The 14,439-nt window shown below is 35.5% G+C and overlaps 1 protein-coding gene and 1 long non-coding RNA gene across 5 annotated transcripts in view; one reads left to right on the top strand and one right to left on the bottom strand.

Annotated features, from left to right (window-relative positions):
* LOC133533120 (uncharacterized) overlaps positions 1 to 14,208 on the top strand; it is a 78,326-nt gene extending 64,118 nt beyond the window's left edge. For 3 of the 4 annotated variants that reach the window (XM_061872122.1, XM_061872115.1, XM_061872110.1), the window contains 7 exons: positions 3,220 to 3,342; positions 3,619 to 3,843; positions 4,859 to 5,577; positions 5,885 to 6,052; positions 7,075 to 7,170; positions 7,978 to 8,074; positions 10,268 to 14,208. In XM_061872122.1, coding sequence (XP_061728106.1) covers positions 3,220 to 3,342; positions 3,619 to 3,843; positions 4,859 to 5,577; positions 5,885 to 6,052; positions 7,075 to 7,170; positions 7,978 to 8,074; positions 10,268 to 10,377 — 1,538 coding nt within the window. In that variant the 3' untranslated portion in view covers positions 10,378 to 14,208. Of the gene's footprint in view, positions 1 to 3,219; positions 3,343 to 3,618; positions 3,844 to 4,858; positions 5,578 to 5,884; positions 6,053 to 7,074; positions 7,171 to 7,977; positions 8,075 to 9,755; positions 9,945 to 10,267 lie in introns of all 4 variants that reach the window. The other variant, XR_009801818.1, reaches the window with a different exon arrangement.
* Positions 462 to 3,207, bottom strand: LOC133533287 (uncharacterized). Its single transcript, XR_009801843.1, has 2 exons — positions 2,570 to 3,207; positions 462 to 2,320 (listed from the first exon to the last, which is right to left on the bottom strand). It is a non-coding gene; the product is annotated as an uncharacterized LOC133533287 (long non-coding RNA).
* Positions 14,209 to 14,439: the final 231 nt, after the last annotated feature.

The raw sequence follows: 14,439 nt of genomic DNA, 5'->3' as shown, positions 1-14,439 counted from the left end.
CGGATTATTTGTTGCCCACCATAAATCATATAAAAATTTACGGTAGGGAATCAAAAAATGATACTGTGACAAGGACAAACAATCATAGCGCTTCTCTGCTACTCCTACTGAATATTCCATAATAGCATCTCGTTCGATCATCTGCCGGCTCTACTATTTCATGTATATACTTATTGTATCTCTGTGCTGTAAACTTATACCAAACCAAGAAAAGTTGGCCATTATTTTTTTTCAGTGTAAAAAAGTATATTGAATAGGGAATTAGATTTAAAAAATGAACATAACACTATGGTTCGCGTAGAACAAGCTAGCTGGACAAAATTATTTTATTACTTATATCGGTTGGTATACGCATCTTATGTATAATTATATTTATTTTTTTATATTTTAAGGTTTTAATTTAAAAAAAAAAATTTTTTTTGGGAAAAATGTATTCAATAATTTACAAAAAAAAAACTTAATTAATATACTTAACTTATTTAATGTTCCTTTACATGGAAAACATACATCTAAAAATATATTTATTGGAAAAATAAATAAAAAATGTATACAAAAAATATTATTAACTACATTTAGCCTATTTTTTTAACTTAAATATCAAATAATATTGTTAGTCGTCATCACTATTATCAGATGAATCATTTGTGGAATAATCGTGAAAATTATTGACATTATCTAAACTTATGTTACTTATCTTAATACTAGGGGATATTAGTAAATCTAAAACCTCAGAAGGTAACTTTCCAACTTTTTTTCGCGGTACATCTCTTAAACTGTTAATAACAGGGTCAGAGGTTATCAACAGCATATTAAGTAAATCTCTATTCGTAGCAATACGTGACCGTTTTCGTGTGTTATGCTCACGAAATCTCCTACAATCTTTATTACGAGCTTCTTGAGCTTCTTCAGATAGCTGCCCAATAGGTAAAAGTGCTGATTTTATCACCTCGGTACTATGCACAAGCAGTTTATGCACAGTAACGGGCATGAAATACCACAAATAGAGCTTTAAATAATTTTCTCTAATCAATAGCATAAATTCTTTTAACTTTACTAAATCAATTTCATGTCCTGAAGATAAAACACGAAGCAAGATATTAAATTGTTTTATTATTGAAACGTCTAACCCTGTTATCTGTGCACTCAATTCGTAGTTCTCAAAAAACCTTCGAGCGGTATTTCCATCATTTGTATTGCCACTTCCTGGTTTTGGTTTATCGACAATCAGGCCCATTGTAGTTTTCAAACGATTTTTTATGTCTTCTGAGGTCGACCAGGTTTTTCAGTGCAATCTGATGACCCTGATGGGGAGCAAGGTATTATTGACACTCCAAAAGATAAATCTGCACCTTGTAACCACTCTATGTGCTTATTTTTAAACCGTTCTGGTTTTTTTCCTGCGTGTTTCCATTTTTCATCAATAATAGCTGAAATTTTCGCAATTTCATTTTTAGGGTTCCGTAGCCAAATGGCATAAAACGGAACCCTTATAGTTTCGCCATGTCCGTCTGTCTGTCTGTCTGTCTGTCTGTCTGTCTGTCTGTCTGTCTGTCCGAGGCTTTGCACCGTGTTCGTTAGTGCTAGAAAGCTGAAATTTGGCATGGATATATAAATCAATAAAGCCGACAAAGTCGTACAATAAAATCAAAAAATTTAATTTTTTTTAGGGTACCTCCCCTACACGTAAAGTGGGGGTGAATTTTTTTTTTCGCTTCAACCCTAGAGTGTGGGGTATCGTTGGAAAGGTCTTTCAAAACTAATAGGGGTTTTCAAGAAACATTTTTTGATAAAGTGAATATATTCGGAGATAATCGCTCCGAAAGAAAAAAAAAATGTGTCCCCCCCTCTAACTTTTGAACCATAGGTCCAAAAAATATGAAAAAAATCGTGGAAGTAGAGCTTAAGAAAGACATTAAATGAAAACTATAGCGGACATGATCAGTTTAGCTGTTTTTGAGTTATCGCAAAAAGTTTTCCCTTCATAGTAAAAAGACTTACTTTAATTAGGTACTGATTATGCAAATTTGCCTATTTGTTTAACTCGGGTGAAAGGTACCGTTTCATCCCTTGGTTAACAATTTACTATACTTTAAGCTCCAGTTTAGCTTATTGTGACGGAAGAGTAACTACGGAACCCTACACTGAGCGTGGCCCGACATGCTCTTGGCCGCTTTTTTTATATTTCTAATAGATTCTTCGGCAACCCCACTGAAGTCATGTCTTGATAAAACAAAGCGAAACAAATCTTCATTTTTGGTTAACTTTGGGTGTTTTAGCCATTGTTCAAAAAAGTCCTTCCTTGACACTTCATACACGGCATCTAGAAAAAAATAAAAAAATAAATGTTGTACTCTCGTGTGCAATATTAAACTACATTTATACAAAAGTAGATAAAATTCTCTACAATATATGTAAAAATTGGCCCGGGTACACGCGGGTACATGCAATAGATTGTCCAATGAAGTTCAAAAAGAGGTAAAAAACTACTACTTCTGGCAAACATGACCAGATTTAAAATATAATAGATAATAGTTTTACTGAAATAATAATATCAGTAGATAGCCCTTACCTTTATGCTCTATATTCAACACTAAAATTATTCACAAGGTTTCTAATACACACACAGTAAGATGACAATCCAAACGCACTTTTGCAAATGATTACTGCAAAAATATCACTATGCATTATATACTCACCTTAATTACTCCCTTATTAAGTAATTATGTGGATAATTAGACGTGGATTCATTATCGTCAGGGTGTTGTTTATCAGTATTGATAAGAATTTCGAAGGAATGTGAAAGTAACTTTTGTCCAGCTAGCTTGTTCTACACGAACCATAGTGCATAGGTTGCAATTTCCCAAAATAAGAAAAATCATGTATGTGTGCTGCGCCCGCAATGTCCACTTCTGTGGTAGATAACAGTCAAGTGGTCCGGACTGTCAAGAGAAGCGTTGGGTACCTGCTACCAAGATGCATTTTTTTATACTTCTGATAAAACTAAGAATTTGACATGGTAACATTTAAGGTAACGGTATATCTATTCTACAAATATATGGAGGTTATAACTACCATACACGTCGCATAAAATTTATATAAAATGTATTTATATAAACGAATAGTGGTTAATCAGTTAAAATAATGTAATCCCGACATAGGACCATTATATTTGAACCATAACCCAACCCAATTATTGGAACCCTGGTAAACGCTTTACAGAAGTAACACGGGTGCAGCAGCTAGTGTCGGCCTTGCAGCGCCAACGACAGGAGCTCAGTCGGGCGGTGAGACATCTCACGCAACAGTCTCATGTTTTGCAGACTACCCACGATTCTTTACCCGGTAAGAATTTATTATTTTGTCTCAAAATTTTCAACTGTCATTTATAGATTTACCCCCTTATTCATAAACGTCTACTAAAGTTAAGAAGCCGCTAATAATCGTTTGTCCCTTTCCATCATACCAATACGTCGGAAAGGAACAAACGATTATTAGCGGCTTGTTAATTTTAGTAGACGTTTATGAATACCCTTATTCACTGTTAGTGTTCACTGTTCGTGTTGTGTCTTCGAGATCATGAAATCATGATTCTAATCCCAAAATTTTCCAATATTATAGGTAAACGTCGTCCAACTTCCTCATGGCAAGAAACCAACCTAGATACAGGTCATACAACCGACCACGGCAACTCTGACTACGACTACGACATGGGCAGCGTAGTCATGTCTCCTGGTAATTACGAGAGCAGTAACATGGACGTGCCACTGTATGTGGACACGAGAGGAGGTGGGAATGACGTTATGTCTCCGATGACTAGCGAGGAAATGCAAAATGGCGGATTCGGTAAGTCCTTATTTTTCTGCGTTATACCCCGTGTTTTGTTAAAGTCCGTTAATTCCAAGAGTGCATTTCTGAGCTTAAATTAACTTTCTCAAAAAAACCGGTATTCTAAATAATAACTCCATTTTGGAGATAATCAATTATTTTTTGATATCTGTAAATGATTTATTTTTATCTAATAAGGCCCTTACGAGTGTGTACACTTGCCTTAGGGCCTGTTTACATATTGATTAGTTAGGAGTTTATACATTTGCTAGTAAACGCTAGCAAGTAATATCTCGGACGATCGATTTAATGGCATTTATATGTTATAGTTTTCAATTTTTTGGTGGAATTAAAATATGTACCTACGAGTATAATGTGCGTGTTACAAAAACGCTATTAATCACTTTTTACGAAAAATAAAATCTATGCCATTCAGTTTCCTGTACCCCTAGGGTAAATAAATTCGATTTTGAAACGTGACGTACGCGTTTGCGTTTAGTCTCATTTTGTATTGGATTTAGAAAGAGCGCGCCAAGCGGGACGTTTTGGAAATCAAAATCCTATACAAAATGAGACTTAACGCAAACGCGTTCGTCACGTTATGATGTCGATAAAATTTACACTACGGGAGGGGTACTGTACTTAGCCATACACTGAAGTTAACGAAGTTTAAAAAAAACACCGTGATGTACATAATTAGATAACTTACTTACTCTGCTGGCTCAGTGCCCCAAAATGAGAGTTGGCCTCCGACACAAGACAGCGCCACTTTTCTCGGTCCTGCGCTATTTCTCGCGCAGATCCACCTCGAACATGTCGCTCCAGCGATAGCTGGGCCGCGCCCGACAGCACGTCCTCCTGCTAGGCGGCCCAGGTACCTACTCTCTTTTCACATTTCGATCTTCATCCATTACTGTCCCGTCGGGCGCCCCAGTATCGCTGGAGCGACATAATTAGATAAAGTAGTTAAAATAATTTCTTAGTTTTGGAAGCACTACAGTGCTAAAGGTAAAATACATACCTTTTCTTTCAGCGAACCTGTCCAACGTAGAAAAGCAGGAGATCAAAACTGTGCGCATAGTGAAACGCGAAAGTGAAAGACGACAAAGGGACAGAGAGCGTTCTCTCCAACCCATGTCCGACTGGCCTTCCAATAACATCACTGCCAACCTTGACCAGTTTTTAGAAGAGGAGCTCGTCCAGTCTTCCAACTACTCCAGAGCTTCATCTGTGCCTCGAACTGATTTTAGCAAATTTGAAGAATACTACTCCAAGCCTCAACCTGCCGAACCTCCAAACTATCTTCGACTGAACGACAAAATGTCTTCCATGGAACTTAGTCCTAAATATCCATCAAGCCCGTCCCTATCAAACTATGATTATTCTCGAGACATATCCTCACTTAGCAGTAGTTACAATAGAAGTTACGAGAAGTCTGGTTACGATAAAACAATTTCGATTTCGACTCAATATTTGAACAGTCCCACGGATAGCGCTAGAACTCTGACAAACGATCCATTGTCAAAAACGAGCAGCATTGGCAGCTTAACGAGATCGCATATGGAATTGTCACCCATCTTCAAAAGCGAGGCGGCGAAACAAATCATAACTGAGATGTCCGGGGATGTGCCTAAGAACGGGTCTCTGCATAGGAGACAAGTGCCGAAGGAGAAACGAAGGCATTACACAGCACCGCATCATCTAAGCGCAAAAACTCTGAACGAAATGCCAAAGGAGGCGTACAATCAAGATGTAAGTAGTAAAAGTTTTTTTTTACCGTTCTAGGGTATTAACTCACTTAAGTATATAAAGTAGCAATAAGTGGGAGTTACAAATAAATAAATCATTTTTAAATTTAATATAAAATACTTTACTACAAAACAAGCTTGAAGGGAAACATTTAGAAAGGGACGTTTTCCATCTTCCTCTGTACCAAGCGAAATTAAACTATAACACAATAAGAGTAGAGTTCATTGTTCTTTTCGCTACTTTTCTATATTGATAAATTGGTTTGCGAGACAATAAATGTATGTGAAATTATGGTGTTCGTCGTACTCAGAAGCTGGGCCGGTCGCTGGACGACGCGGACATGGAGCGCGCCCTGCGCGCGCCGCCCGACGTGGTGCGCTCGGCGCTGGCGCCGCCGCAGCGCTATGCCGACTCCATCGACCAGCTGCTGGCCGCGCCGCAGAAGATCCTCATACCGGAGCGCTACATCCCGGAGAAGGTAATTCGTGCTCGTTGGTTGGCTCGGTCGCTGGACGACGCGGACTTTAAGGGCGTGATGCGCGTCGTGGTCGTTGGAAAATTTATAAACGTAGGGCAAATCGAAAAAAAAATCAGAGCATTAGGAAAATGTTTTGTTTTAAAATTGGCAGGCTGACAGCAAACGAGTAGATGGAATATGGATTACCTACCGTGTAAACGTATCCACAGTATTTTACTTGTGAAGAGTAAACGTCTCCGTTTACGTGAGGAGCACTCATCGGTTCCGGAGTCGGGTTTGGTAGGTTCATTCAAGCCGTTTTTAACTGCCGAAGGGCCAATTTGGAGAGACTGTCCTTAGTCGCCTCCTTAATTGTAGTGTGTAAAGGCAAGCCCTGCATAATGTAGTAAAGTGGTCTGTAAACCCGCCCTCTTTGCTCTTTTACCATTGTAATAAAATAAAAATAAATAAAATAAAAAATATTTATTTCAGACTCATAAGATCCATATCTTATTAGTCTCACTTAAACTCGAAATCTTATAAACTAAATGTTAGTAAAGTTATAACAAAATTAAAACTATAAATTAAATTATAACAGTTATGGATAACTCTCTATCTTATTTTGCACTCCCGTGCCTCAATATAGGACAGTCGAGGCGTCCGGTTACCATCTTCAGGATGCTATTGCTGCCTCTCACTCGTCTCAGCAAAGAGGCTACCCTCTTGTGTATGATGGCATGGAAGCCATCCGTGTGCGCCTCGGCAAACATGCCTGACACACTGCAATGACGAGGCAGCTTTAACAACATCCTGAAGATATTATGTACTGTATACGGAGCATGTTATAAACGGTACTTAAATTGTTTTTACACCTCCCAACATGACCGAAGGTATAATTTATGGATTATATTTACGGACTCTGAAAACCACCATCTCACTTTTACTCGCATTATACCTACCTAAGGCCATGTGTTATATGTTCTCTCACATTTGGAATCTGGTCTTTGCTACTCAACTTGATAAGTTTTTTAAATATTTTCCAGCCTCCTGAACTCTCGCCCGAAGAACAACAGAAGCGTCAAGAGAAAGTAGAGTCGATTAAAAAAATGCTTTCAGGGACGACTGATCCCAACACCAAGGTAAATTAATTTAAAGATTATAGAACTCGACTACAGACACGATAATGCTATTAAAGTACCGATCGTTGGACGGATAACATAGTTATACAATTTGAAATACAATTTTAATCCGTTTAGTTTACAATCATAACATTTGAGATCCCTATTCGTTTAATTAGATGTAGACATCATCAGCACTACCTATATAAAAAAAAATGTGAATGTACAGTGCTTACCCCATTTCGACCATATCCGACCATAGCCATAGAGCATCTCTAATGAAATCTCTCTGTCATCACGCATAGTAAACCAACGACTATGTTCTTCACATATTTCCTATCATATCTGACTGCACAACTTAACATTTTATACATAATTTTTGAAACTTCTGTCATACTTTTTTAAATCTCGCATGTTGAATCAGCTCGCACCGCTTTTAATGTTGTCTTGGATGACCTTTTTGTTCCTTGTGCATGATCCTACTTTCATCGTATATACCTACCCAACGTTTCAAAAAGGGACCTAAATTATAGAAAATTTGTATTAGTTTTCGGGGGCAGAAACTATAGGGTATTATATACTCTGTAGGTTACTTATGAAATAGGTATCTGATTATTGATAATATTAAAATAAGTATTTGGTTGTATGCAAAGAACATTCTAAATTACTTTAGATACCTTGTGCTTAAAGAATTAGATACTTCGATAATCCCAGGCGTATGTATTCTGCCTCCGAAATAGGTACTTAAGCTTCATTAGCAGCTTCGAATGTTGGCTGTAAATATGTAATCTAGCACACCTACATGTGTCTGCATTTTACAACGCGTAGAGCCCGGACGGCGAAGAGAAGCGGCAGCGGGAACACTTATTGCAGATGAACCAGCTGCTCGCCAAGCAGGTCACCGAAATGAGCAAAATCATTGCCGGTAAGCGAGATGACTTGATGCAAGTATAATTTAATTCCCATTGTTTATAATTTGTTTAATAAATCGTACCATTCCACTTTCATTGCAGTTTGTATCAGATTGGTTAATCAATGGTTGGGACTTAATTTGATTGAAAAACGATTTATTAATCGAAACTTATTAATTTTAAACCCCTTAACTTCACTTGATGCATTATTTACCTATTGACATGCTAATGATTGAAGTTTGTTCGTGTGCACTAGTTTATGTTTTATCTTGCAAGTTTCATTATATTTTAATTTACGTTTTTGGAATTATCAGAAAGTTTACTGAAAGCAGAAGGTACGTTCTGCTACTGTACGTTCTTAAAAGCAGAACATTGAAACTGTCTGGTAATTTCATAATCTAGTCCAGGAGTTCCCAATATTTTTTTAGTGCGATTATATTACAAGTTCTAATTTTTTGCGACTACCTTATAAACATACCATAGCTCAAGAATAGGGATGTTGACAGAGTTTAAAAACTCTTTTCATTGTATAGATGGATAATGATAATTTTTTATTAACTAATTTTAAACAAAAAGTCATGTTTATTAAGTAGTGTTAAAAATTCCCGCCTAAACGTTCCAAAATGACAGGTGATAGGTATAGAATACGACACGATATAATAACCAACTGCTGTCAAACTGTCAGTCATAGGCACTGATTAAAGGCTGTTATAATACTACAGTAGTATTTAATTTATAAGATATTAAGTACATCTATAAGCTAAAATAATGAATAACAATTATAATAAAACAACAGTATGAAATAATATGATATATTTTAAAAGGTTTACATGTTACGTTATAATTTTATTTTTTTTACTTACAAAGATGTTTTCACATACCTAAACTCTGCAGTTCAAAAATATTTGTTCTTACTTAAGAAACTTGTCACCATCTAATAATCTACTTTTGTAAATTTGAACTAGGTAGGTATTTCCTGTAATAAATCCAGGCTCCATCGTAGCCAGATATATAGATAAAAACTTTATTGCAAAACTTTATTTAAAAACTTTAAAAACATTATTTTATCGTAATATTCGTATTAAATAATTCAAAAACATTTTACACTTTAACAGTTAAGCCATTGGAAGTGAACATGACAGTTTGACAGGTTGTGCAATTAGCCGTTTGGCAACTTGTCTATTGCTGGCATTTCACTTGGCTTTACAATTTGGCACATATTCGTGTTGTATTCCTTTTGTTTTGTATGTCAAAGAAAAGAGATGCAATATTAATATTTATCATTTGTCAAATACAGTCATGTGAAGTGCTAGCATGTGGGTGCTTTTCTCACTGTGACGTAACGCGCTCCGGTTGGCGTTTGCAGTCACGTGATACTCGGCATTATTTTAAATACTTTTGATTAATTTTAATTAATTTATCATGCATATTTACTCATTCACAAAATATGATTTTCAGCATTCAAATATTCTAAAAAACGGTTTTACTAACATAAAATTTTATACATTCGCGATTCAAGTCAACATCCCTATATACGAGTATAGGGAGCGAAGTAAGCATACCGGATTTGACGCCCCTGAGATAATGCACAGTTTGGGAACCCCTAAACTACTCGATAATACTAACGTTCACGTGTGTCCACGCATGTAACATTATTTTGCTTGATGTGGTTTTGTTTTATCCCGTTTTCTCCAGGAACCAACACTGAGCAAGGCCCGACCGCCAACAGCAAATAATTAGCCCATTTACATACAAATCTCACATACAAATTAGATGCCTTATCCTTAACTTTATAGTCCTATTTAGTGAATTTGTAAGTAAATTGGCTTGAACAGCGGTCGTTCGAAGAACTGTTGCAGCATGGTTTCGTTTTTGCATTTTGTTGTGAGTAGACCATAAATTACATAATAACTTAGTTGCATTTGTTTGTTTTGTATTTTCATAGTTTTAACTTTTAACTCTCTTTTGACGTGACTTATATTTGTAAAGTTACTACCTACATAATACCTCTTGAGGCTGACAAACATATTTTTTATAGAATACGGCATATCTTATTTACTAAATTAGGAATAATGCCATATCATACGTATATGGTAAAATCGTAAAGTCCGTTGAAGCCTTGATGTACTTACATATATTTGAATCGTCAGGACTCGGGGGGTTAAGTTACACTAAATTGTATTAAATTGTTGTATTGGTTTTTACAGTGAAAGCGTTAGAAGAGTTGCCGCAGCGAAGCAACGCGGATGACTTGGACGACCGCTCTCCAGACGTGGAATTGCCTATTTACCAGCAAAGAGACAATTTCTTTACTTAAACATCGAAATCGATCGTGTTGTCGGATGATGTATTACTTTCAAGATATTTTGTACCTATTTGATGAACGACGGCGGTTGAAACCTATGGCTTGTTGTTAGTTAACGTACCTATATAACTCTATAACAGAATAATCACACGCTATTGCTATCTATCATAGTGCGGTGTGGGTAATATCTATGCTGCGTAGGCTTTGTACTATATTTAGTACTTTATACTTACTTAGGTATATATAGATTGATTCTTGGAGTTCCTCGTAGAGTCTGATTTAACTCTGATGACGACTCGCGTAGCTAAATAAAGTTAACAATGTACCTATTAACCTTAAAAATAACATAATCATTTGGTAGCTACATACCATGTAACTGTGTCTTAGGCGATTACCACACCGACGTCGCATCTAGATTCCACATCAGTGTGATAACCTGATAACCGTCTCTTATTTATTTAAAATAAGCAGGATAAGGTCAATATACAGATCATGTTGTAATAATCTTAAATCAAGTTGTACGGGCTTTAAATACTTTATAGTGATACATTTAGAAAAATCAATTAATAGTTATACCCTTATGTAATAGTTATACTTCTTGGACTACAGAAATTATATAGGTACCTATTAATCTTTTTGACTATAAATTTAGCTCAATTATCGTCTATCTCGTTATTTAGACTCCATATTATACCTACTGATAACGGAAATATGTGCAATGCGGACTCGGACTCCTTTAGGATGCAACCGGGAAAACGCTAAGATGAAATATACCTATGCAATTGCTGGTAAAGAAATTATTAGGCTAAAGTTTGACTACCTATCTCAAGTGTGATGACCACGTGCTGTGGAATAAAATTGCGAGTGGTTTATACCTACGCACTAAGTAAGACATGTTTCCACAGTTTTGAATTATGAGTTACACTGTACATGAACGTTCGTTTTATGATACGTTATCGTTCAGTTAACTGGAGGTGTATTTCTTTTATTGTTATACTTACATGATATATACAATACGACTATTTAGGCCGCGCGGGTAAGTTGTGTTTTCTCACAAGTTATGTTTCGATAAAAAGCACGACGTGTGGATACATGACATTTATGCTGACGTGCGTTCTCGAGAAGCATATCAGAATACGGCACACTTCTTTCAAATTACGAATAGCTGGGCGTTTGAGTCTGAAGAATCATCAATTTCAAGCAATGCGACTGACTGATGACCAGTGTTAAGAACAAAGTAACTGATCAATTAATAACATACTTATTTACTTCATTGTAGGTCTCTTATGTATTAGTATTTGCTCAATTTTAACAACATTCCTTTAATAGTTTACTTGCAATATATAGTGTAGATAATATATGTTTATACAGGTAACAATTATCATAAGTACTAAATTATCTTACCACATCATTTAGTACTTATTTTATAGGTGAGTTGTTTTTATTTTTTCTACTTAATTATAACAAAGTATTCTATGTCAAATGCCTTGATTGTTACTTTAGATAAGGTTTGATGTAGTAAATCGTAGCTGTAAGACGATGCCATGTTAATCAGTTAAATGAATATAGTACCTAAAGCACATTATTTAATATAATTATTGTACTTAAGATGAGAAATCGAATTAAAATGCGTTTTAGTATTATTTCGTTTCTTTTATTTGTTGGTAGGTACAAGTTTATACTTATTTTTAAGTTTTGTAGTTTATTGTAGAAACTTAGTACAAGAAATATGAATATCAACATTTTATTTATGACATGCACGGAATAGATTGTCAATTTGTATAAATTACCTACTATTGTTAATGGGCATTCTTACAATATAATAACTTTATGCCTTTAATCATATCAATTAGCCTTGTTCTAGATATGAGTAGGCGATCGGACTAACGGATCGAATTAGTTTCTTTAATCAGTCACATTTCGATCTGTTATTGATGTGTAGGCGACAATACGCTAGTAAAAAAAGTCGGTAAATAATTAGGCACTTATGTAACCAGAAAAAAACTCCAGGGTGCTTAGCCAACATGCCAATCATTAACGCTCCGTAGCGTAGCGTAGTCATCTCTCTAAATCACTCTTCCATATTAGTGCGACAGTGACAATTGCGTTTCGTTCGCAACGGAGCGTAACCGATCGGCATGTTGGCTACGCACTCTGATATCAATGGCCGGCAGATGACAAATAAACATATTTAAGACATAATACGACCTCCATACCCCATACTATTACTTATTCTGTACCCCTGTCAATGCCGCGTGGCACTTATGCCTATGGAACAACCAAGGAGAATAAAGGGTCAGGATAAAGCGTCCGCGAAGTGACGTTTGTTCTATCATGTCGTTATCACCTGACCACCGCGTCCATCGTATGTCGCTTAGAGGCTTTGATGACAATCACTCGAATAATGCAATCTAGACCGATATATTAAAGCGATCTAAATCTAACCGAAGTATACGTAACGGCTCATCATTTTTTCGAACACTGTTGATATGATGATGCATGTTCCTACATGTATCCTGGAATGTTATGATTTTCAAATAAATCAGGGGTTTTTACTTGTTATTATCAAAGTGTGGAGTGAGACCAAGTCCATGCCGGTCATTTGTAGTACTTATGTGCATAATGGCGTATTGCCTCTCAAAAGCTTTAAAATAGTGACTGTATCCCTTGTTACTCGGCCTCATACGTGTTGCATGTAATACAATTATATTTCTAAGTGAATGTTTGCTTAGTATGTAATATTACGATTATACCGTAATTGTAATAATTTTTAACTGTAATAAATTAATAATTTAAAAATATCACGGCGACGAAATTGTCGACAAATACATTATTTGCCATAATCAAATATTTTATTTTCTAGGACTTCTAGGTATCAATTTTATGTTGTACCTACTATGGTCACCATAAAAAATTAAATTACCTAGCAAATATATAATTTGCTTCAGTCTACGAGTACTATATAAATCCTATAATCTTCCTGTATCTTGTAAATTAGACTGAGAAAATAGCATTTCCTAATGAGAATTTGTATTGCCTATTACTGCCTACCACTTGATTTTTGTCAATGTTTGTAAGTATTACATGAATATAAAAAGAAGTAGCACAAAATTTGTTTCTGGAATTATGACTTAATTTATACATTGCGCTTATTAAAAATGCCCTATATTTGTATACTATGTTTGACTTTCACTTCATTATTTTCTAACAATTTTATTTTTATACATTGACTGATCATGTTTTACCCCATGTTGATAATGCCTTAATTAGATACCTACATAATAATACCGTAAAAAGATAGCTAGTATTTTAACTTCAATAATATTTTCGACACACAGTCATTTTATACTTTAAACTTTTACACAATAAGGCGTTCTACGCTAAGTGCTTAAGGGCCTAGCTAAAATGCCAATCGTGTGCGCCGTAGAGACATGGTAATCTCTCTCTATCACTCTTCTATATTAGTGCGACAGAAAGACATTACGTAGCGTATCGTTCGCTACGGCGCAATCAATTGGCTTTTTCGCTAGGTACTCTGATCTACTTGTGCGCGCGCAGATGTGAGACAATATAAGAAGATAAAATACTGACTATTATTTTTACCGCAACAATGTTGTTGTGTAAATACCTACAGGGAAATCGTAGAGTTTGATATTTGTTATACCTATTCTACTTATAATTATTACCTATACTATTCTAATGCGTTTCTTGTGCGCTTGTACAAATTGTCAACACAGATCGTACTAATTAATTTTACTGGTATAAATCGCTTAGCTTAAAATTACAGTTGTTGGGGACTGTATGTCCACGAAATTTGAAAATAAATAAAATATATACTATTCATTCACGTTTGTTTAATTAGCTTCTATATCTATATATACCTAACTAAAAATATATCACTTTAATGAAGTACACGTTTCTCAAATAGTGTGTGTGTGTGTGTATTGGACCCCATACATTCCATGGCTGTTAAATACCTAAATATTTAAAAAATATGGTATATGAAGAATTAGGTAAACTCGGACCCTATTCTACTCGTCATAGTGGCAGATCAACGTGGTCATATGTAATGTC

This window comes from Cydia pomonella, chromosome 2 (genome assembly GCF_033807575.1).
Source record: "Cydia pomonella isolate Wapato2018A chromosome 2, ilCydPomo1, whole genome shotgun sequence".
In the NCBI taxonomy this organism is placed as follows: Eukaryota; Metazoa; Arthropoda; class Insecta; order Lepidoptera; family Tortricidae; genus Cydia; species Cydia pomonella.
Note: the sequence above shows the minus strand (reverse complement) of the source record. Positions and strands in the feature narration are given on the sequence as shown.